The sequence below is a fragment of the Borostomias antarcticus genome (assembly GCF_949987555.1).
Source record: "Borostomias antarcticus genome assembly, chromosome: 31".
NCBI classification, from domain to species: Eukaryota; Metazoa; Chordata; class Actinopteri; order Stomiiformes; family Stomiidae; genus Borostomias; species Borostomias antarcticus.
In genome coordinates, this window is record NC_140264.1 from 5,766,790 (window position 1) to 5,792,288 (window position 25,499).

Sequence of the window (25,499 nt, forward strand, 5' to 3'; positions counted from 1 at the left end):
CCGGAAGTGAACTTTTCGTTAATTATTTTCAAAATAAAAGCCAAGGATGTGACAACAGATCCCACCAATCAGTACAGGACGTCTTAATCGCAACCAAACCAATCTGACGAGCAGGGTGTGACGTTCAAGATGAGCCAGTGAACTCATGTTGTGCAATAAAGGTTCAATCTCTTAAGAAACATATTATTGTGTGGTTTTTGATGATAGAAAATAATTCTATTTAACTCTTAAATGAATGTCTTTTTATATAACAATTGTTGCTTATACATTGTCTTGATGTATTTTAGCTCCTCCCAGGACATTGGCCGGCTGACCCACTGATATATACATTGTGTATCATCATGTATACAATATATGGTTTTTGAAATTATAACCAACTTAGGTTGGATTGGATGCACAACAGTACCGAAGGTGATCAACACAGAGTCTGTATGAACCAAGGTGATCAACACAGAGTCTGTATGAACCAAGGTGAACAACACAGAGTCTGTATGAACCAAGGTGATCAACACAGCCTGTATGTGCCCAAGGTGATCAACACACTAGCAAGATTGGGATGGGAGTGCCCCCTTCCACAGGGCACGAGAGGTCACTGAATGGTTTGAGGAGTATGAAAATGATGTGAATGACTGTGCCTGCGCAGTCACCAGATCTCAACACGATTGAACACCTATGAGAGATTGTGGGTCAAAGTGGTAGACGGCACTCTCCACCACTGTAGGTGCCAGATTTGTTTTTATATTTTTGTCTTTTATTCTTTATCTCACACCGGTGGATTATTGGTCACACAGGGATTTGAGTCAGGTGGTGGTGGGACGTCAGCAGTGGTAGTAAAATCAGCTGTTCACCTGTTGGATTTCAGTGAATGGAAGGAGTGGGGGTGAGTGGGGAAGTCCTACCTCTGCTGACCGCTTTTGACACCGCTGTACTTTATCGCTGTTTTTAATCTTTCATGATGCCGTTGCACCGGCTGTTTTATATGCAATAAAGCCAGCGTGTCGGGCAGGTATAATTTTCCCCTACTTAGCCTCTCAGCGACCAAGTTTGTTTTTTAAACAAACTTGGTCCCCTTACAACCACCATCATCAAAACACCAAACGAGGGAATATCTTTTGGAAGACTGCTGTGCCATCCCTCCAGTAGAGTTCCAGAGACTTGTAGGATCTATGCCAACTTGCCAAGGTACACAACGTTTGTCATGTACATGTTAGATACTCTTAACCGATGATGCCTGGTGCTTAGTAGACCAACCAAGATAGTGAATTTCTTGGTACAACCAACTTGCATTTATTGGTCAAGTGGGATAAGAAAGTAAACGAGGAGAATCGGATATTTTATATGCATTTATTCACCAACTAGTTGAAATGAAACAATTAATTGATCAATGTATTCTTTACAAAACATGCCTTCAACAAGAAGGAGTAAGATGTAAAACTCAGAAGACAATTATTAGGCTACAGGAGTAGCCTAATTGATAGGCTATCAGCTCTAGACTGGACTATATCCTTAGTGTATAGGAAATTGTACAAAGTAAAGTCTCAAAATAATGAAGAATTGTGTTTCACCAGAAAATACGTTTGAAGATATATACCGTAGCTTTAAAAAATAAAATAAAAGGTATCAACATGAACATAGAGGAGAAAGACAGGCTCCTTTTCCTACATCCACAACTTTTTCCTCTGAACAGCGATTGTTCCACCTCAACTGAAATACTCTCATGGGATGATCCAGGCTCTTCTTACCACTTATAGGATTCTGATCACTAAAACCTAAGTTATGCTATACTTGACTATACTGTTGTTTCACTGATTCATGGCTCCTCGATCAGCTAATCAGTCTCGTTGACTAAAAGCTTTGCCACGTTCCTGGGACTCATTCGTTTTCTCTCTGTTGTGGAATCTTCTATGGTTAACTAAACCACTTCCAAAACGAAAAGGTTTGCCACATTCCTGGCACTGATTTGGTTTCTCTCCTGTGTGGAATTTTATATGGTTAACTAACCTACTTTTACAATTAAAAGCTTTGCCACATTCCTGGCACTGATATAGTTTCTCTTCTCTGTGGATTCTCCTATAGTAGACTAAATTACTTATAACCAAAAGCCTGGCCATATTCCTGGCACTAATGTGTTTTTTCTCCTGTGTGGATTCTACTGTGGTGAATTAAACTCCGTTTTACACTAAAAGCTTTGCCACATTCCTGGCAGTGATAAGGTTTCTCTCCTGTGTGGATTAATTTATGGTTAACTAAACTTTGTTTTGCAACAAAAGCTTTACCACATTCCTGACACTGATATGGTTTCTCTCCTGTGTGGATTCTGCTATGGGAAACTAAATGAGTCTTAAAAATAAAAGCTTTGTCACATTTATCACACTGATAAGGCCTCTCTCCTCTGTGGATTTTTTTATGTTTAACTAATCTCATGTTATCGCAAAAAGCTTTGTCACATTCCTGGCACTGATATGGTTTCTCTCCTGTGTGGAGTCTTCTATGGTATACCAAACCAGTTTTTGCAACAAAAGCTTTACCACATTCCTGGCACTGATATGGTTTCTCTCCACTGTGGATTCTGCTATGGCTAACTAAATTAGCCTTATAACCAAAAGCTTTGCCACATTCCTGGCAGTGATAAGGTTTCTCTCCTGTGTGGATTATTTTATGGTTAACTAAACTTTGTTTTTGAACAAAAGCTTTACCACATTCCTGGCACTGATATGGTTTCTCTCCACTGTGGATTCTGCTATGGTTAACTAAACTAGTCTTATGACCAAAAGCTTTGCCACATTCCTGGCACTGATATGGTTTCTCTCCTGTGTGGATTCTGCTATGGCAATCTAAATTAGCCTTAAAAATAAAAGCTTTGTCACATTTATCACACTGATAAGGCCTCTCTCCTCTGTGAATTTTTTTATGTTCAACTAATTTATACTTATGAACAAAAGCTTTGTCACATTCCTGACACTGATGTGGTTTCTCTCCTGTATGGAGTCTTCTATGGTTTACTAAACCACTTTTTGTATTATAACCGTTGCCACATTCCTGGCACTGATATGGTTTCTCTCCTGTGTGGAGTCTTTCATGGTTAACTAAACTGTGTTTTGCAACAAAAGCTTTACCACATTCCTGACACTGATATGGTTTCTCTCCAGTGTGGATTCTGCTATGGCTAACTAAACTAGTCTTATGACCAAAAGCTTTGCCACATTCCTGGCAGTGATAAGGTTTCTCTCCTGTGTGGATTATTTTATGGTTAACTAAACTTTGTTTTTGAACAAAAGCTTTACCACATTCCTGGCACTGATATGGTTTCTCTCCACTGTGGATTCTGCTATGGCTAACTAAACTAGTCTTATGACCAAAAGCTTTGACACATTCCTGGCACTGATATGGTTTCTCTCCTGTGTGGATTCTGCTATGGCAATCTAAATTAGCCTTAAAAACAAAAGCTTTGTCACATTTATCACACTGATAAGGCCTCTCTCCTCTGTGGATTTTTTTATGTTTAACTAATCCATACTTATGAACAAAAGCTTTGTCACATTCCTGGCACTGATAAGGCCTCTCTCCTCTGTGGATTTTTGTATGTTTAACTAATAAATACTTATGAACAAAAGCTTTGTCACATTCCTGGCACTGATGTGGTTTCTCTCCTGTATGGAGTCTTCTATGGTTTACTAAACCACTTTTTGTATTATAACCGTTGCCACATTCCTGGCACTGATATGGTTTCTCTCCTGTGTGGAGTCTTTCATGGTTAACTAAACTTTGTTTTGCAACAAAAGCTTTACCACATTCCTGACACTGATATGGTTTCTCTCCAGTGTGGATTCTGCTATGTTTAACTAAACTATGTTTATTACTAAAAGCGTTGCCACATTCCTGGCACTGATGTGGTTTCTCTCCTGTGTGGATTTTGCTATGTTTAACTAAACTATGTTTATTACTAAAAGCTTTGTCACATTCCTGGCACTGATATGGTTTCTCTCCTGTGTGGAGTCTTCTATGGCATACCAAACCAGTTTTTGAAATAAAAGCTTTGCCACATTCCTGGCACTGATATGGTTTCTCACCTCTCTGCTTTCCTCTATGGACAACCAAACTACTCTTTTCACTAAAAGTTTTGCCAGATTCAGTTGTGTTGGTGGGTAAAGAGTCTCCTTCTCTGTTCTCCACAGTTGGAGTTTGGTCAAAGGGTGGTGGGGACTGAAACCTGTCCTCTGGATCTGTGGAGTAAAATATTCCAGTAAATATATTGTGTATAAATAAAGTTAGAAAACTTCTTACAATAAATAAAGATGTGTATCTGAGTGCAAAGGGTTACATTCTCAGTGGCTGATGAAGGATAGTCAAGGGTTGAAAACTGCTCAAGCATACAGAGCTGATTTAAAATAACTAGACTGAATTTAGGCAAGAGGGTTTGTGTATTCTGTTGATTCATCTCACCAAATATGAACGCATAAGTATCCAGCGGTAATTTCCATGACAGATCACAGTGGGTTATCACTCTGGGAGAAGTGAATATAGGGTCTGTAGTATCAGACTGCAGCCCTTGAAGCTGCTCTCCCCCCTGACTGGTCCACAGCTCCTGTTCCTCTTTAATCTGTGGGGGTTCTGGGAGAGAGAGCTGCTGGACATCTGGGGGGAAAAGGAAGATAAATATTAAGATGAAGCCAAGTTCATTATTCTACAACCTAGCAGGTCTGACAGCTTAAATCAGAGAAATCCAATTCAGAGAAGGGTTCGTTTTTTTAAAACAGCTACATTAGATTTGCTCAGAGCTAACACTTTAATATCAACACCATGACTGTCCATAACAGTTACATCAGTCTATAAATATCCCTTTTCTAAGATATAATCCAAATAATTAACAAAAGGCATTTCATAGAAACCTCCATAGACCCTCATGCATTCTCTCATTACTCCTCTCCATGCGCTCTATGGTCACATACAACCAGCACTCACCGGGAAGGAGAGAGTTCCATATGGCTTCTTCCACCTCTTCCTCTTTGGAAAGCTTTTTCTCTTCCTCCTCTTTCATCACGAAACCCTCCTCCTCCTCCTTGATTCGTCCTCCTCCGCAGGCAGGGTCTGGGAGGACTGTGGTGGGCTCAGCCTCGCCTGGTTCTGCTATAAACATACAGGAGGTGATCACATACAAGGATAGAGTCTGCTATAGAGCGGAACAGTGAGGTTCAGGATGTGAATTGAGTTCTACAAATCCTCATATAGAGTTTTAAGCATGGAACCAAGCTAGGTTTAGGCTAGCCTAGCCTACTTATTAACTCCCATACAAAGGGTTACTTAAGAAGGGTTCCTTAAGAAGGATCAGGTTTCGGGAAACCCAGTTAGCTAGCCGAGCGGCTAACCATTGCTAGTTTCATGACAACATCCCTTAGCAGCCAAGCACAACTGCGTATACGAAAATGTACAGTAGCTAATAAGTGGTGTCACAATAAATTGATTGCATCTGGAGTCTGCGGTTCCGTTTTGACTTATCCCAAACGGTAGACTAGGCTACTACTCGGAATTAAACTGATGCTGAACGCTGCTGGTCATTGGCTCAATTGGCTATAAAGCTGGCATATTGAATGATCTGCAAAGCTGTTTGCATTGAATTCCCTAATCTAGCCAAATGATGCTACCCCTAAACGTTAGGCCTACTGTCTGGCTAGTGGTGCCAACGTTAGCCGGTTTTGGCGTAACGTTAGCTCAGCTGGCTCTCACTAAACCGCCAACTTTGTTATTCATGATAAAAGCTTATGTCTGAGTGCATGACTTGTAGGCTAGGCTACTTGTGTTCACCTGTCAAACTTGCAGGGGGTGTGGTTATCGCGAGGATGACAAACAAATGAATGAGTAAAAATGACGTCATTTGGGAATCCCGGGAGGCGGGCTGGCTACTATGCGCCACCGTGTCGCGCGAAAGCTGTCAAAGCTGCACCAGCTGACCAGGCTACCAGCTGACCAGGCTACCAGCTGACCAGGCTACCAGCTGACAAGAGTTGACAGGAGAATCTGACAGTTGACAGGAGAATGACAGAAAGTTGTCAGATTGTTGTCTGACAATCTGACAGTTGTCAGACAAATGTAAGTTGTTTTCAGTGGCGACTGCTCCTATAATTATAGGACGTTATATTATATTAACGTTAATGGTATGTTACGCTTGTTATGTGTTACAATGAACAGCCTATTGAAGTTGTCATGTGTCATATCACCAGCTCCTCTTGACATGTCGAAGTGTCCTTGAGCGAGACACTGATCCCCCACAATGCACCTTGTATGGTAGCTCGGGTTGTGAGGAGTTGCGAACCACAGCCATAACATAGCATTGTAAAGTCCTATGTAAAGTATATGTATGAATGTTGATATCAGTTTCCCATCTGTCCACATTTTCAATTCGTCTTGCTCTTGTACAAGGTCTGACACTCATGTCTTTACAAGGACATTCGCTCACATCTTTTTTATCTCCCTCTCAAAGCACTTTGAATTTTTTAATGACCTTGATGATCCAAATAAATTGTGTATAATTTTAGCCGGTAGATACTGTATCAATGAATGCGCCAAAGCCTGCCACCTCATCCTAAGAAGAAGAGTAGCTTTCATGAGTACTGGTCTATAAACTGACCCATTTATATTCCTCTCTATTCATTTAGTCCTCATTCTCCTTTATACTGTATTTCTACGTCCCTATACTGTATTATATTCTCAATTGTATGGTTGTATGTGTGTAGTACTATCATGTACGCTCTATTCTATTTTGATTTGTAACTATATTGTGTCTCACAACTCATTGTGAGTGGTCCTTAACTTTTTATTATTGCACTTTTGTACTAATGTGAGGGAAATGTTTGTTAAGGAGTGACACAAAAATAAAGATTTATCTATCTATCTATCTCATGTTTCCCCCTCTTCTCCGACCCTCTCTGTGTCTCTCTCTCTGCCTTCCAACAAACAGTATGACGATCTTAAGTTAGGAGAAAAAGGTCTGAAAGTACCCAGTCTGGTCCTCGTAGATTTAATCACAACCATGGAAAAGACCTTCAGAGAGGCAATCAAATCAGTTCTCCACATGGATGGCCTGGGAGGGGACTTATTTAACACAACAATGGCAGTTGTGTGAGTGTAACATAGTGGTGTGTGACAGAGAGCAGTGCCAAGAGGTACTTATCTATATGGTGAAATAGTTTAAGGGTCAGAATCCATCATGCTCTTAAAGGACATGGCCAAGATTTTGGGAAACACGCTTGTTTTCCATCTTCCCTGGGGTTAGACAAGCAGTATGAAGTATTTTCAACCATGTTAAATGATCACAATTTTTAATTAAACATTTGCGTTTTCTAAGCAGAAATACTCTATTCACCATTTTCTATACACTATTTTTTAGAACCAGGTGTAGGGATTAAAGATCCAGAAAAGAAACAGGACATTTCTGAAGATTACTCAAAAAAAACGTCCAGGTCCAATCTCATGCCCAGCGACGTATCACGTTACGACTTCCGGAATAGCATTTTTTTTTGTGACTTCCGGAATAGCATGCTCTGGACTATGCTACATGTTCCGCCATTTTGTCGCCAATTTCGCCTGCTATATAGTAGGTACTATAGCAGAGATGCAGAATGCACAGTTTTGATGTAGCATGCTACATTTCGCCTGCTATATAGCAGGTAGTATGCATTTCGGACACATTAAACAGACGTTTACGGCATTTCCACTTAATCCCATTAATTTGTCCCATAGGGATTTCGACTACACCCCGCAATGCTCACTTTTCAGCCTACAAAGAGACATCAGACCTCAAAATCATTTCAAAGATTCCCCCCAACTCTGATGTAGTTTTGTCGGTATTAATCATTTTTGTATGCGTTTTCTATTGTCAATAGAGATGCTTTGTTTTTGTTTTTTTACTAAAAAGATCACAGACGCTCACCTTTAAACACGTGTTCTCCAAATCTGTCGGACCCGTCCCAGAATGCTCCGTGACCAGTCCCTATGGCTTCTTCCACCTTTTCTTCTTTGAAAACCTTTTTCTCTTCCTCCACTTTCACCACAAAATACTTCTCCTCCTCCATGACTGGTCCTCCTCCGCAGGCTGGGTCTGGGAGGACTGTGGCGGGTTCAGTCTCGCCTGGTTCAGTTTTACACACGACAGACATGTTCTGAAAACAGTGTTTTCACATCTGCAACGGCCCCGCTTCACGAATTCCATCAACGATATTCCAAATTGAGACAAAATAAATTAGTCTGAAGATAAAAAGTGTCTCTGTGTGGAGGAAAAGAGGCAGATTATTGAGTATCTAAAATGAGTTACGCTCACTGTGAACAAAGAGCTGCAGGAAGGGACCGAACTACGAACCGGAAGTTAATTTTTCGTTAATTATTTTCAAAATAAAAGCCAAGGATGTGACAACAGATCCCACCAATCAGTACAGGACGTCTTAATCGCAACCAAACGAATCTGACGAGCAGGGTGTGACGTTCAAGATGAGCCAGTGAACTCATGTTGTGCAATAAAGGTTCAATCTCTTAAGAAACATATTATTGTGTGGTTTTTGATGATAGAAAATAATTTCTATTTAACTCTTAAATGAATGTCTTTTTATATAACAAGTGTTGCTTATACATTGTCTTGATGTCTTTTAGCTCCTCCCAGGACATTGGCAGGCTGACCCACTGATATACATTGTGTATCATCATGTATACAATATATGGTTTTTGAAATTATAACCAACTTAGGTTGGATTGGATGCACAACAGTACCCAAGGTGATCAACACAGAGTCTGTATGAACCAAGGTGATCAACACAGAGTCTGTATGAACCAAGGTGATCAACACAGAGTCTGTATGAACCAAGGTGATCAACACAGAGTCTGTATGAACCAAGGTGATCAACACAGCCTGTATGTGCCCAAGGTGATCAACACACTAGCAAGATTGGGATGGGAGTGCCCCCTTCCACAGGGCACGAGAGGTCACTGAATGGTTTGAGTATGAAAATGATGTGAATGACTGTGCCTGCGCAGCCACCAGATCTCAACACGATTGAACACCTATGAGAGATTGTGGGTCAAAGTGGTAGACGGCACTCTCCACCACTGTGGGTGCCAGATATGTTTTTATATTTTGGTCTTTTATTCTTTATCTCACGCCGGTGGATTATTGGTCACACAGGGATTTGAGTCAGGTGGTGGTGGGACGTCAGCAGTGGTAGTAAAATCAGCTGTTCACCTGTTGGATTTCAGTGAATGGAAGGAGTGGGGGTGAGTGAGGAAGTCCTACCTTTGCTGACCGCTTTTGACACCGCTGTACTTTATCGCTGTTTTTAATCTTTCATGATGCCGTTGCACCGGCTGTTTTATATGCAATAAAGCCAGCGTGTCGGGCAGGTATAATTTCCCCCTACTTAGCCTCTCAGCGACAAAGTTTGTTTTTTAAACAAACTTGGTCCCCTTACAACCACCATCATCAAAACACCAAACGAGGGAATATCTTTTGCAAGAATGCTGTGCCATCCCTCCAGTAGAGTTCCAGAGACTTGTAGGATCTATGCCAACTTGCCAAGGTACACAACGTTTGTCACCCGTCTGTATGTACATGTTAGATACTCTTAGCCGATGATGCCTGGTGCTTAGTAGACCAACCAAGATAGTGAATTTGTTGGTACAACCAACTTGCATTTATTTGTCAAGTGGGATAAGAAAGTAAGCGAGGAGAATCGGATACTTTATATGCATTTATTTACCAACTAGTTGAAATGAAACAATTGATCAATGTATTCTTTACAAAACATGCCTTCAACAAGAAGGAGTAAGATGTAAAACACAGAAGACAATTATTAGGCTACAGGAGTAGCCTAATTGATAGGCTATCAGCTCTAGACTGGACTATATCCTTAGTGTATAGGAAATTGTACGAAGTAAAGTCTCAAAATAATGAAGAATTGGGTTTCACCAGAAAATAAGTTTGAAGATATATACCGTAGCTTTAAAAAAGAAAAGAAAAAGGTATCAACATGAACATAGAGGAGAAAGACGGGCTCCTTTTCCTACATCCACAACTTTTTCCTCTGAACAGCGATTGTTCCACCTCAACTGAAATACTCTCATGGGATGATCCAGGCCCTTCTTACCACTTATAGGATTCTGATCACTAAAACCTAAGCTATGCTATACTTGACTATACTGTTGTTTCACTGATTCATGGCTCCTCGATCAGCTAATCAGTCTCGTTGACTAAAAGCTTTGCCACGTTCCTGGGACTCATTCGTTTTCTCTCTGTTGTGGAATCTTCTATGGTTAACTAAACCACTTCCAAAACGAAAAGGTTTGCCACATTCCTGGCACTGATTTGGCTTCTCTCCTCTGTGGAATCTTCTATGGTTAACTAACCTACTTTTAAATGAAAAGCTTTGCACCATTCCTGACAATGATATGGTTTCTCTTCTGTGGTTAAGTAAACTACGTTCTACACTAAAAGCTTTGCCACATTCCTGGCAAGAAAATCATTACCCTCCTGTGTGGATTCATCTGTGGTTAACTCAACTATGTTTGTCACTAAAAGCTTTGCCACATTCCTGGCACTGATATAGTTTCTCTTCTTTGTGGATTCTCCTATGGTAAACTAAATGACTTAAAACCACCTGGCCACATTCCTGTCACTGATGTGTTTTTTCTCCTGTGTGGATTCTACTGTGGTGAATTAAACTCCGTTTTACACTAAAAGCTTTGCCACATTCCTGGCAGTGATATGGTTTCTCTCCACTGTGGATTCTGCTATGGCTAACTAACCTACTTTTAAAATTAAAAGCTTTGCCACATTCCTGGCACTTATAGTTTCTCTTCTCTGTGGATTCTCCTATGGTAGACTAAATTACTTATAACCAAAAGCCTGGCCATATTCCTGGCACTAATGTGTTTTTTCTCCTGTGTGGATTCTACTGTGGTGAATTAAACTCTGTTTTACACTAAAAGCTTTGCCACATTCTTGGCAGTGATATGGTTTCTCTCCACTGTGGATTCTGCTATGGCTAACTAAACTAGCCTTATGACCAAAAGCTTTGCCACATTCCTGGCACCGATATGGTTTTTCTCCTGTGTGGATTCTACTGTGGTGAATTAAACTCCGTTTTACACTAAAAGCTTTGCCACATTCCTGGCACCGATATGGTTTTTCTCCTGTGTGGATTCTACTGTGGTGAATTAAACTCCGTTTTACACTAAAAGCTTTGCCACATTCCTGGCAGTGATATGGTTTCTCTCCACTGTGGATTCTGCTATGGCTAACTAATCCATACTTGTGAACAAAAGCTTTGTCACATTCCTGGCACTGATGTGGTTTCTCTCCTGTATGGAGTCTTTCATGGTTAACTAAACTTTGTTTTGCAACAAAAGCTTTACCACATTCCTGACACTGATATGGTTTCTCTCCTGTGTGGAGTCTTTCATGGTTAACTAAACTTTGTTTTGCAACAAAAGCTTTACCACATTCCTGACACTGATATGGTTTCTCTCCAGTGTGGATTTTGCTATGGGAAACTAAACTATGTTTATGACTAAAAGCGTTGCCACATTCCTGGCACTGATATGGTTTCTCTCCTGTGTGGATTTTGCTATGGGAAACTAAACTATGTTTATGACTAAAAGCGTTGCCACATTCCTGGCACTGATATGGTTTCTCTCCTGTGTGGATTTTGCTATGGGAAACTAACTGATCCTTAAAAATAAAAGCTTTGTCACATTTATCACACTGATAAGGCCTCTCTCCTCTGTGGATTTTTTCATGTGTAACTAATCTATCCTTTCTACTAAAAGCTTTGTCACATTCCTGGCACTGATATGGTTTCTCTCCTGTGTGGAGTCGTCTATGGTATACCAAACCAGTTTTTGAAATAAAAGCTTTGCCACATTCCTGGCACTGATATGGTTTCTCTCCTGTGTGGAGTCTTCTATGACATACGAAACCACTTTTTGAATTAAAAGCTTTGCCACATTCCTGGCAGTGATAAGGTTTCTCTCCTGTGTGGAGTCTTCTATGGTTAACTAAACTTTGTTTTGCAACAAAAGCTTTACCACATTCCTGGCACTGATATGGTTTCTCTCCTGTGTGGATTATTTTATGGTTAACTAAACTTTGTTTTTCAACAAAAGCTTTACCACATTCCTGGCACTTATATGGTTTCTCTCCTGTGTGGATTTTGCTATGGCGAACTAACTGAGCCTTAAAAATAAAAGCTTTGTCACATTTATCACACTGATAAGGCCTCTCTCCTCTGTGGATTTTTTTATGTTTAACTAATCTCATGTTATCGCAAAAAGCTTTGTCACATTCCTGGCACTGATATGGTTTCTCTCCTGTGTGGAGTCGTCTATGGTATACCAAACCAGTTTTTGAAATAAAAGCTTTGCCACATTCCTGGCACTGATATGGTTTCTCTCCTGTGTGGAGTCTTCTATGGCATACGAAACCACTTTTTGAATTAAAAGCTTTGCCACATTCCTGGCAGTGATAAGGTTTCTCTCCTGTGTGGATTATTTTATGGTTAACTAAACTTTGTTTTGCAACAAAAGCTTTACCACATTCCTGGCACTGATATGGTTTCTCACCTCTCTGCTTTCCTCTATGGACAACCAAACTACCCTTTTCACTAAAAGTTTTGCCAGATTCAGTTGTGTTGGTGGGTAAAGAGTCTCCTTCTCTGTTCTCCACAGTTGGAGTTTGGTCAAAGGGTGGTGGGGACTGAAACCTGTCCTCTGGATCTGTGGAGTAAAATATTCCTGTAAATATATTGTGTATAAATAAAGTTAGAAAACTTCTTACAATAAATAAAGATGTGGATCTGATTGCAAAGGGTTACATTCTTAGTGGCTGATGAAGGATAGTCAAGGGTTGAAAACTGCTGAAGCATAAAGAGCTGATTTAAAATAACTAGACTGAATTTAGGCAAGAGGGTTTGTGTATTCTGTTGATTCATCTCACCAAATATGAACGTAGAAGTGTCCAGCGGTAATTTCCATGACAGAACATAGTGGGTTATCACTCTGGGAGAAGTTAATATGGAGGGTGTAGTATCAGACTGCAGCCCTTGAAGCTGCTCTCCCCCCTGACTGGTCCACAGCTCCTGTTCCTCTTTAATCTGTGGGGGTTCTGGGAGAGAGAGCTGCTGGACATCTGGGGGGAAAAGGAAGATAAATATTAAGATGAAGCCAAGTTCATTATTCTACAACCTAGCAGGTCTGACAGAGAAAATCAGAGAAATCCAATTCAGAGAAGGGTTCGTTTTTTTAAAACAGCTACATTAGATTTGCTCAGAGCTAACACTTAAATATCAACACCATGACGGTCCACAGTTACATCAGTCTATAAATATCCCTTTTCTAAGATATAATTCAAATCAATACTTGAAAAGCTTAAAATAATTAACAAAAGGCATTTCATAGAAACCTCCATAGACCCTCATGCATTCTCTCATTACTCCTCTCCATGCGCTCTATGGTGGTCACATACAACCAGCACTCACCGGGAAGGAGAGAGTTCTGTATGGCTTCTTCCACCTCTTCCTCTTTGGAAAGCTTTTTCTCTTCCACCACAAAACCCTCCTCCTCCTCCTTTATTCGTCCTCCTCCGCAGGCTGCGTCTGGGAGGACTGTGGTGGGCTCAGCCTCGCCTGGTTCTGCTATAAACATACAGGAGGGGATCACATACAAGGATAGAGTCCCCTATGGAGCGGAACAGTGAGGTTCAGGAAGTGAATTGAGTTCTACAAATCCTCATATAGAGTTTTAAGCATGGAACCAAGCTAGGTTTAGGCTAGCCTAGCCTACTTCTTAACTCCCATACAAAGGGTTACTTAAGAAGGGTTCCTTAAGAAGGATCAGGTTTCGGGAAACCCAGTTAGCTAGCCGAGCGGCTAACCATTGCTAGTTTCATGACAACATCCCTTAGCAGCCAAGCACAACTGCGTCTACGAAAATGTACAGTAGCTAATAAGTGGTGTCACAATAAATTGATTGCATCTGGAGTCTGCGGTTCCGTTTTGACTTATCCCAAACGGTAGACTAGGCTACTACTCGGAATTAAACTGATGCTGAACGCTGCTGGCCATTGGCTCAATTGGCTATAAAGCTGGCATATTGAATGATCTGCAAAGCTTGTTTGCATTGAATTCCCTAATCTAGCCAAATGATGCTACCCCTAAACGTTAGGCCTACTGTCTGGCTAGTGGTGCCAACGTTAGCCGGTTTTGGCGTAACGTTAGCTCAGCTGGCTCTCACTAAACCGCCAACTTTGTTATTCATGATAAAAGCTTATGTCTGAGTGCATGACTTGTAGGCTAGGCTACTTGTGTTCACCTGTCAAACTTGCAGGGGGTGTGGTTATCGCGAAGATGACAAACAAATGAATGAGTAAAAATGACGTCATTTGGGAATCCCGGGAGGCGGGCTGGCTACTATGCGCCACCGTGTCGCGCGAAAGCTGTCAAAGCTGCACCAGCTGACCAGGCTACCAGCTGACCAGGCTACCAGCTGACAAGAGTTGACAGGAGAATCTGACAGTTGACAGGAGAATCTGACAGAAAGTTGACAAACTAAGTAGAACAACGTCATAACGCCACAAATGTAAGTTGTTTGCAGTGGCGACTGCTCCTATAATTATAGGACGTTATATTATATTAACGTTAATGGTATGTTACGCTTGTTATGTGTTACAATGAACAGCCTATTGAAGTTGTCATGTGTCATATCACCAGCTCCTCTTGACATGTCGAAGTGTCCTTGAGCAAGACACTGATCCCCCACAATGCACCTTGTATGGTAGCTCGGGTTGTGAGGAGTTGCGAACCACAGCCATAACATAGCATTGTAAAGTCCTATGTAAAGTATATGTATGAATGTTGATATCAGTTTCCTATCTGTCCACATTTTCAATTCGTCTTGCTCTTGTACAAGGTCTGACACTCATGTCTTTACAAGGACATTCGCTCACATCTTTTTATCTCCCTCTCAAAGCACTTTGAATTTTTTAATGACCTTGATGATCCAAATAAATTGTGTATAATTTTAGCCGGTAGGAATTGTATCAACGAATGCGCCAAAGCCTGCCACCTCATCCTAAGAAGAAGAGTAGCTTTCATGAGTACTGGTCTATAAACTGACCCATTTCTATTCCTCTCTATTCATTTAGTCCTCATTCTCCTTTATACTGTATTTTGTATGTCGCTATACTGTATTGTATTCTCAATTGTATCGTTGTATGTGTGTAGTACTATTATGTACGCTCTATTCTATTTTGATTTGTAACTATATTGCGTCTCACAACTCATTGTGAGTGGTCCTTAACTTGTTATTATTGCACTTTTGTACTAATGTGAGGGAAATGTTTGTTAAGGAGTGACACAAAAATAAAGATTTATCTATCTATCTCTCATGTTTCCCCCTCTTCTCCGACCCTCTCTGTCTCTCTCTGCCTCCCAACAAACAGTATGACGATCTTAAGTTAGGAGAAAAAGGTCTGAAAGTACCCAGCCGGGTCCTCGTAGATTTAATCACAGCCATGGAAATGACCTTCAGAGAGGCAATCAAATCAGTTCTCCACATGGATGGCCTGGGAGGGGAGTTATTTAACACAACAATGGCAGTTGTGTGAGTGTAACATAGTGGTGTGTGACAGAGAGCAGTGCCAAGAGGTACTTATCTATATGGTGAAATAGTTTAAGGGTCAGAATCCATCATGCTCTTAAAGGACATGGCCAAGATTTTGGGAAACACGCTTGTTTTCCATCTTCCCTGGGGTTAGACAAGCAGTATGAAGTATTTTCAACCATGTTAAATGATCACAATTTTTAATTTCTAAGCAGAAATACTCTATTCACTATTCTCTATACACTATTTTTTAGGACCAGGTGTAGGGATTAAAGATCCAGAAAAGAAACAGGACATTTCTGAAGATTACTCAAAAAAAACTTTGGTCCAATCTCGTGCCCAGCGACGTATCACGTTACGACTTCCGGAATAGCATTTTTTTTTGTGACTTCCGGAATAGCATGCTCTGGACTATGCTACATGTTCCGCCATTTTGTCGCCAATTTCGCCTGCTATATAGTAGGTACTATAGCAGAGATGCAGAATGCACAGTTTTGATGTAGCATGCTACATTTCGCCTGCTATATAGCAGGTAGTATGCATTTCGGACACATTAAACAGACGTTTACGGCATTTCCAGTTAATCCCATTAATTTGTCCCATAGGGATTTCGACTACACCCCGCAATGCTCACTTTTCAGCCTACAAAGAGACATCAGACCTCAAAATCATTTCAAAGATTCCCCCCAACTCTGATGTAGTTTTGTCGGTATTAATCATTTTTGTATGCGTTTTCTATTGTCAATAGAGATGCTTTGTTTTTGTTTTTTTTACTAAAAAGATCACAGACGCTCACCTTTAAACACGTGTTCTCCAAATCTGTCGGACCCGTCCCAGAATGCTCCGTGACCAGTCCCTATGGCTTCTTCCACCTCTTCTTCTTTGAAAACCTTTTTCTCTTCCTCCACTTTCACCACAAAATCCTTCTCCTCCTCCATGACTGGTCCTCCTCCGCAGGCTGGGTCTGGGAGGACTGTGGCGGGTTCAGTCTCGCCTGGTTCAGTTTTACACACGACAGACATGTTCTGAAAACACAGTGTTTTCACATCTGCAACGGCCCCGCTTCACGAATTCCATCAACGATATTCCAAATTGAGACAAAATAAATTAGTCTGAAAAGAAAAAGTGTCTCTGTGTGGAGGAAAAGAGGCAGATTATTGAGTATCTAAAATGAGTTACGCTCACTGTGAACAAAGGGCCGCAGGAAGGACCGAACTACGAACCGGAAGTGAATTTTTCGTTAATTATTTTCAAAATAAAAGCCGAGCATGTGACAACAGATCCCACCAATCAGTACAGGACGTCTTTATCGCAACCAAACCAATCTGACGAGCAGGGTGTGACGTTCAAGATGAGCCAGTGAACTCATGTTGTGCAATAAAGGTTCAATCTCTTAAGAAACATATTATTGTGTGGTTTTTGATGATAGAAAATAATTTCTATTTAACTCTTAAATGAATGTCTTTTTATATAACAATTGATGCTTATACATTGTCTTGATGTCTTTTAGCTCCTCCCAGGACATTGGCCGGCTGACCCAGTGATATATATTGTGTATCATCATGTATACAATATATGTTTTTTGAAATTATAACCAACTTAGGTTGGATTGGATGCACAACAGTACCCAAGGTGATCAACAGTCTGTATGAACCAAGGTGATCAACACAGAGTCTGTATGAACCAAGGTGATCAACACAGAGTCTGTATGAACCAAGGTGATCAACACAGTCTGTATGAACCAAGGTGATCAACACAGCCTGTATGTGCCCAAGGTGATCAACACACTAGCAAGATTGGGATGGGAGTGCCCCCTTCCACAGGGCACGAGAGGTCACTGAATGGTTTGAGGAGTATGAAAATTATGTGAATGAATGTGCCTGCGCAGTCACCAGATCTCAACACGATTGAACACCTATGAGAGATTGTGGGTCAAAGTGGTAGACGGCACTCTCCACCACTGTAGGTGCCAGATTTGTTTTAATATTTTTGTCTTTTATTCTTTATCTCACGCCGGTGGATTATTGGTCACACAAGGATTTGAGTCAGGTGGTGGTGGGACGTCAGCAGTGGTAGTAAAATCAGCTGTTCACCTGTTGGATTTCAGTGAATGGAAGGAGTGGGGGTGAGTGGGGAAGTCCTACCTTTGCTGACCGCTTTTGACACCGCTGTACTTTATCGCTGTTTTTAATCTTTCATGATGCCGTTGCACAAGCTGTTTTATATGCAATAAAGCCAGTGTGTCGGGCAGGTATAATTTTCCCCTACTTAGCCTCTCAGCGACCAAGTTTGTTTTTTAAACAAACTTGGTCCCCTTACAACCACCATCATCAAAACACCAAACAAGGGAATATCTTTTGCAAGAATGCTGTGCCATCCCTCCAGTAGAGTTCCAGAGACTTGTAGGATCTATGCCAACTTGCCAAGGTACACAACGTTTGTCACCCGTCTGTATGTACATGTTAGATACTCTTAACCGATGATGCCTGGTGCTTAGTAGACCAACCAAGATAGTGAATTTGTTGGTACAACCAACTTGCATTTATTGGTCAAGTGGGATAAGAAAGTAAACGAGGAGAATCGGATACTTTATATGCATTTATTTACCAACTAGTTGAAATGAAACAATTAATTGATCAATGTATTCTTTACAAAACATGCCTTCAACAAGAAGGAGTAAGATGTAAAACACAGAAGACAATTATTAGGCTACAGGAGTAGCCTAATTAATAGGCTATCAGCTCTAGACTGGACTATATCCTTAGTGTATAGGAAATTGTACGAAGTAAAGTCTCAAAATAATGAAGAATTGTGTTTCACCAGAAAATAAGTTTGAAGATATATACCGTAGCTTTAAAAAATAAAAGAAAAAGGTATCAACATGAACATAGAGGAGAAAGACAGGCTCCTTTTCCTACATCCACAACTTTTTCCTCTGAACAGCGATTGTTCCACCTCAACTGAAATACTCTCATGGGATGATCCAGGCCCTTCTTACCACTTATAGGATTCTGATCACTAAAACCGAAGCTATGCTATACTTGACTATACTGTTGTTTCACTGATTCATGGCTCCTCGATCAGCTAATCAGTCTCGTTGACTAAAAGCTTTGCCACGTTCCTGGGACTCATTCGTTTTCTCTCTGTTGTGGAATCTTCTATGGTTAACTAAACCACTTCCAAAACGAAAAGGTTTGCCACATTCCTGGCACTGATTTGGCTTCTCTCCTCTGTGGAATCTTCTATGGTTAACTAACCTACTTTTAAATGAAAAGCTTTGCACCATTCCTGACAATGATATGGTTTCTCTTCTCTGTGGATTCTTCTGTGGTTAAGTAAACTACGTTCTACACTAAAAGCTTTGCCACATTCCTGGCAAGAAAATCATTACTCTCCTGTGTGGATTCATCTGTGGTTAACTCAACTATGTTTGTCACTAAAAGCTTTGCCACATTCCTGGCACTGATATAGTTTCTCTTCTTTGTGGATTCTCCTATGGTAAACTAAATGACTTAAAACCACCTGGCCACATTCCTGTCACTGATGTCGTTTCTCTCCTGTGTGGAGTCTTCTATGGCTTACTAAACCACTTTTTGAAATACAGACTTTGTCACATTACTGGCACTGATGGTTTCTCTCCTGTGTGGATTCGACTGTGCTTAATCAAACTACGTTTTACACTAAAAGCTCTGCCACATTCATGGCACTGATATGGTTTCTCTCCTGTGTGGATTCGACTGTGCGTAGTCAAACTACGTTTTACAATAAAAGCTTTGCCACATTCCTGGCACTGATATGGTTTCTCTCCAGTGTGGATTCGAATGTGGTCAATGAAACCACCTTTGTCATTAAAAGCTTTGCCACATTCCTTGCACTGATATGGTTTCTCTTCTGTGTGGATTCTGCTATGGCAAACTAACTGATCGTTAAACATAAAAGCTTTGTCACATTTATCACACTGATAAGGCCTCTCTCCTCTGTGGATTTTTTCATGTTTAACTAATCTATCCTTTGTACAAAAAGCTTTGTGACATTCCTGGCACTGATATGGTTTCTCTCCTGTGTGGAGTTTTCTATGGTTTACTAAACCAACTTTTGTAATGAAGGCCTTGCCACATTCCTGGCACTGATATGGTTTCTCTCCTGTGTGGCGTCTTCTATGGTTTACTAAACCACTTTCTGAAACAAAGGCTTTGCCACATTCCTGGCACGGATATAGTTTCTCTTTGTGGAGTGTTCTTATATGACTTTCTAAACAATGTTTTGATGTATAGGCTTCGCCACATTCCTGGCACTGATATGGTTTCTCTCCTGTGTGGCGTCTTCTGTGCTGAGCTAAACTACTACTATAACAAAAAGCTTTGCCACATTCCTGGCACTGATATGGTTTCTCTCCTGTGTGGCGTCTTCTATGGTTTACTAAATCACTTTCTGAAACAAAGGCTTTGCCACATTCCTGGCACGGATATAGTTTCTCTTTGTGGAGTGTTCTTCTATGACTTTCTAAAGAACGTTTTGATATATAGGCTTCGCCACATTCCTGGCACTGATATGGTTTCTCTCCTGTGTGGCGTCTTCTGTGCTGAGCTAAACTACTACTATAACAAAAAGCTTTGCCACATTCCTGGCACTGATATGGTTTCTCTCCTGTGTGGATTCGACTGTGCGTAGTCAAACCACCTTTTACAATAAACGCTTTGCCACATTCCTGGCACTGATATGGTTTCTCTTCTGTGTGGTGTCTTCTATGCTGAGCTAAAGTTCTACTTGAACGAAAAGCTTTGCCACATTTCTGGCACTGATATGGTTTCTCTCCTGTGTGGAGTCTAATATGTTCTACTAAATAACTGTTTGAAAGATAGGTTTTGCCACATTCCTGGCACGGATATCGTTCCTCTCCTCTGTGGAGTCTTCTATGTTTTACTAAACCATCTCTTGAATTATAGGCTTTGTCACATTCCTGACACTGATATGGTTTCTCTCCTGTGTGGATTCTTCTATGGACAACAAATTGACGCCTTCGTCGAAAAGCTTTGCCACATTCCTCACACTGATATGGTTTCTCACCTCTCTGCTTTCCTCTATGGACAACCAAACTACTCTTTTCACTAAAAGTTTTGCCAGATTCAGTTGTGTTGGTTTGTAAAGAGTCTCCTTCTCTGTTCTCCACAGTTGGAGTTTGGTCAAAGGGTGGTGGGGACTGAAACCTGTCCTCTGGATCTGTGGAGTAAAATATTCCTGTTAATATATTGTGTATAAATAAAGTTAGAAAACTTCTTACAATAAATAAAGATGTGTATCTGAGTGCAAAGGGTTACATTCTCAGTGGCTGATGAAGGATAGTCAAGGGTTGAAAACTGCTGAAGCATACAGAGCTGATTTAAAATAACTAGACTGAATTTAGGCAAGAGGGTTTGTGTATTCTGTTGATTCATCTCACCAAATATGAACGTAGAAGTGTCCAGCGGTAATTTCCATGACAGAACATAGTGGGTTTTCACTCTGGGAGAAGTGAATATAGGGTCTGTAGTATCAGACTGAAGCCCTTGAAGCTGCTCTCCACCCTGACTGGTGCACGGTTCCTGTTCCTCTTTAATCTGTGGGGGTTCTGGGAGAGAGAGCTGCTGGACATCTGGGGGGAAAGAAGGAAGATAAATATTAGGATGAAGCCAAGTTCATTATTCTACAACCTAGCAGGTCTGACAGCTTAAATCAGAGAAATCCAATTCAGAGAAGGGTTCGTTTTTTAAAACAGCTACATTAGATTTGCTCAGAGCTAACACTTAAATATCAACACCATGACGGTCCACAGTTACATCAGTCTATAAATATCCCTTTTCTAAGATATAATTCAAATCAATACTTGAGAAAAGCTTAAAATAATTAACAAAAGGCATTTCATAGAAACCTCCATAGACCCTCATGCATTCTCTCATTACTCCTCTCCATGCGCTCTATGGTCACATACAACCAGCACTCACCGGGAAGGAGAGAGTTCCATATGGCTTCTTCCACCTCTTCCGCTTTGGAAAGCTTTTTCTCTTCCTCCTCTTTCATCACGAAACCCTCCTCCTCCTCCTTGATTCGTCCTCCTCCGCAGGCAGGGTCTGGGAGGACTGTGGTGGGCTCAGCCTCGCCTGGTTCTGCTATAAACATACAGGAGGGGATCACATACAAGGATAGAGTCTGCTATAGAGCGGAACAGTGAGGTTCAGGAAGTGAATTAAGTTCTACAAATCCTCATATAGAGTTTTAAGCAGGGAACCAAGCTAGGTTTAGGCTAGCCTAGCCTACTTCTTAACTCCCATACAAAGGGTTACTTAAGAAGGGTTCCTTAAGAAGGATCGGGTTTCGGGAAACCCAGTTAGCTAGCCGAGCGGCTAACCATTGCTAGTTTCATGACAACGTCCCTTAGCAGCCAAGCACAACTGCGTCTATGAAAATGTACAGTAGCTAATAAGTGGTGTCACAATAAATTGATTGCATCTGGAGTCTGCGGTTCCGTTTTGACTTATCCCAAACGGTAGACTAGGCTACTACTCGGAATTAAACTGATGCTGAACGCTGCTGGCCATTGGCTCAATTGGCTATAAAGCTGGCATATTGAATGATCTGCAAAGCTGTTTGCATTGAATTCCCTAATCTAGCCAAATGACGCTACCCCTAAACGTTAGGCCTACTGTCTGGCTAGTGGTGCCAACGTTAGCCGGTTTTGGCGTAACGTTAGCTCAGCTGGCTCTCACTAAACCGCCAACTTTGTTATTCATGATAAAAGCTTATGTCTGAGTGCATGACTTGTAGGCTAGGCTACTTGTGTTCACCTGTCAAACTTGCAGGGGGTGTGGTTATCGCGAAGATGACAAACAAATGAATGAGTAAAAATGACGTCATTTGGGAATCCCGGGAGGCGGGCTGGCTACTATGCGCCACCGTGTCGCGCGAAAGCTGTCAAAGCTGCACCAGCTGACCAGGCTACCAGCTGACCAGGCTACCAGCTGACCAGGCTACCAGCTGACAAGAGTTGACAGGAGAATCTGACAGTTGACAGGAGAATCTGACAGAAAGTTGACAAACTAAGTAGAACAACGTCATAACGCCACAAATGTAAGTTGTTTGCAGTGGCGACTGCTCCTATAATTATAGGACGTTATATTATATTAACGTTAATGGTATGTTACGCTTGTTATGTGTTACAATGAACAGCCTATTGAAGTTGTCATGTGTCATATCACCAGCTCCTCTTGACATGTCGAAGTGTCCTTGAGCAAGACACTGATCCCCCACAATGCACCTTGTATGGTAGCTCGGGTTGTGAGGAGTTGCGAACCACAGCCATAACATAGCATTGTAAAGTCCTATGTAACGTATATGTATGAATGTTGATATCAGTTTCCAATCTGTCCACATTTTCAATTCGTCTTGCTCTTGTACAAGGTCTGACACTCATGTCTTTACAAGGACATTCGCTCACATCTTTTTTATCTCCCTCTCAAAGCACTTTGAATTTTTTAATGACCTTGATGATCCAAATAAATTGTGTATAATTTTAGCCGGTAGGAATTGTATCAATGAATGCGCCAAAGCCTGCCACCTCATCCTAAGAAGAAGAGTAGCTTTCATGAGTACGGGTCTATAAACTGACCCATTTCCATTCCTCTCTATTCATTTAGTCCTCATTCTCCTTTATACTGTATTTCTATGTCCCTATACTGTATTGTATTCTCAATTGTATCGTATGTGTGTAGTACTATCATGTACGCTCTATTCTATTTTGATCTGTAACTATATTGTGTCTCACAACTCATTGTGAGTGGTCCTTAACTTTTTATTATTTCACTTTTGTACTAATGTGAGGGAAATGTTTGTTAAGGAGTGACACAAAAATAAAGATTTATCTATCTATCTATCTATCTCATGTTTCCCCATCTTCTCCGACCCTCTCTGTGTCTCTCTCTCTCTCTCTGCCTCCCAACAAACAGTATGACGATCTTAAGTTAGGAGAAAAAGGTCTGAAAGTGCCCAGTCTGGTCCTCGTAGATTTAATCACAGCCATGGAAATGACCTTCAGAGAGGCAATCAAATCAGTTCTCCACATGGATGGCCTGGGAGGGGAGTTATTTAACACAACAATGGCAGTTGTGTGAGTGTAACATAGTGGTGTGTGACAGAGAGCAGTGCCAAGAGGTACTTATCTATATGGTGAAATAGTTTAAGGGTCAGAATCCATCATGCTCTTAAAGGACATGGCCAAGATTTTGGGAAACACGCTTGTTTTCCATCTTCCCTGGGGTTAGACAAGCAGTATGAAGTATTTTCAACCATGTTAAATGATCACAATTTTTAATTAAACATTTGCGTTTTCTAAGCAGAAATACTCTATTCACCATTTTCTATACACAATTTTTTAGGACCAGGTGTAGGGATTAAAGATCCAGAAAAGAAACAGGACATTTCTGAAGATTACTCAAAAAAAACGTCCAGGTCCAATCTCGTGCCCAGCGACGTATCACGTGACGACTTCCGGAATAGCATTTTTTTTTGTGACTTCCGGAATAGCATGCTCTGGACTATGCTACATGTTCCGCCATTTTGTCGCCAATTTCGCCTGCTATATAGTAGGTACTATAGCAGAGATGCAGAATGCACAGTTTTGATGTAGCATGCTACATTTCGCCTGCTATATAGCAGGTAGTATGCATTTCGGACACATTAAACAGACGTTTACGGCATTTCCAGTTAATCCCATTAATTTGTCCCATAGGGATTTCGACTACACCCCGCAATGCTCACTTTTCAGCCTACAAAGAGACATCAGACCTCTAAATCATTTCAAAGATTCCCCCCAACTCTGATGTAGTTTTGTCGGTATTAATCATTTTTGTATGCGTTTTCTATTGTCAATAGAGATGCTTTGTTTTTGTTTTTTTTACTAAAAAGATCACAGACGCTCACCTTTAAACACGTGTTCTCCAAATCTGTCGGACCCGTCCCAGAATGCTCCGGGACCAGTCCCTATGGCTTCTTCCACCTTTTCTTCTTTGAAAACCTTTTTCTCTTCCTCCACTTTCACCACAAAATCCTTCTCCTCCTCCATGACTGGTCCTCCTCCGCAGGCTGGGTCTGGGAGGACTGTGGCGGGTTCAGTCTCGCCTGGTTCAGTTTTACACACGACAGACATGTTCTGAAAACACAGTGTTTTCACATCTGCAACGGCCCCGCTTCACGAATTCCATCAACGATATTCCAAATTGAGACAAAATAAATTAGTCTGAAAAGAAAAAGTGTCTCTGTGTGGAGGAAAAGAGGCAGATTATTGAGTATCTAAAATGAGTTACGCTCACTGTGAACAAAGAGCTGCAGGAAGGGACCGAACTACGAACCGGAAGTTAATTTTTCGTTAATTATTTTCAAAATAAAAGCCAAGGATGTGACAACAGATCCCACCAATCAGTACAGGACGTCTTAATCGCAACCAAACGAATCTGACGAGCAGGGTGTGACGTTCAAGATGAGCCAGTGAACTCATGTTGTGCAATAAAGGTTCAATCTCTTAAGAAACATATTATTGTGTGGTTTTTGATGATAGAAAATAATTTCTATTTAACTCTTAAATGAATGTCTTTTTATATAACAAGTGTTGCTTATACATTGTCTTGATGTCTTTAAGCTCCTCCCAGGACATTGGCAGGCTGACCCACTGATATACATTGTGTATCATCATGTATACAATATATGGTTTTTGAAATTATAACCAACTTAGGTTGGATTGGATGCACAACAGTACCCAAGGTGATCAACACAGAGTCTGTATGAACCAAGGTGATCAACACAGAGTCTGTATGAACCAAGGTGATCAACACAGA

At 41.0% G+C, this 25,499-nt stretch overlaps 2 protein-coding genes across 4 annotated transcripts; both read right to left on the bottom strand.

Annotated features, from left to right (window-relative positions):
- Positions 1–783: 783 nt before the first annotated feature.
- LOC311327254 (uncharacterized protein) lies at positions 784–24,982 on the bottom strand (the record flags this gene model as incomplete). Its single annotated transcript, XM_084460287.1, has 8 exons — positions 24,589–24,982; positions 21,618–21,782; positions 21,077–21,268; positions 20,704–20,856; positions 4,963–5,127; positions 4,444–4,635; positions 3,027–4,223; positions 784–848 (listed from the first exon to the last, which is right to left on the bottom strand). Exons 1-8 carry the CDS (start codon positions 24,812–24,814, stop codon positions 784–786), a joined length of 2,355 nt encoding a protein of 784 aa, XP_084316413.1. The 5' UTR covers positions 24,815–24,982.
- On the bottom strand, positions 9,719–16,826 carry LOC311327268 (uncharacterized protein). 3 transcript variants are annotated; one of them, XM_084460301.1, is made up of 4 exons: positions 16,433–16,826; positions 13,515–13,667; positions 12,974–13,165; positions 9,719–12,753 (listed from the first exon to the last, which is right to left on the bottom strand). In XM_084460301.1, exons 1-4 carry the CDS (start codon positions 16,656–16,658, stop codon positions 10,904–10,906), a joined length of 2,421 nt encoding a protein of 806 aa, XP_084316427.1. In that variant the 5' UTR covers positions 16,659–16,826; the 3' UTR covers positions 9,719–10,903. The 3 variants fall into 3 exon arrangements, with proteins under 3 accessions (XP_084316427.1, XP_084316426.1, XP_084316428.1); XM_084460300.1 differs by having other exon boundaries at positions 13,515–13,670; XM_084460302.1 differs by having other exon boundaries at positions 13,515–13,713; positions 16,433–16,519.
- Positions 24,983–25,499: the final 517 nt, after the last annotated feature.

What these genes read in the sequence shown, in the direction of transcription:
- LOC311327268 (XM_084460300.1), bottom strand. Translation starts at nt 16,658, where the DNA reads ATGTCTGTCGTGTGTAAAACTGAACCAGGCGAGACTGAACCCGCCACA. An exon ending in ACAGAACTCTCTCCTTCCCG is followed by an intron (nt 13,166 to 13,514) that starts GTGAGTGCTGGT and finishes TTTTCCCCCCAG; the next exon opens with ATGTCCAGCAGCTCTCTCTC. An exon ending in CACTTCTACGTTCATATTTG is followed by an intron (nt 12,754 to 12,973) that starts GTGAGATGAATC and finishes TTTACTCCACAG; the next exon opens with ATCCAGAGGACAGGTTTCAG.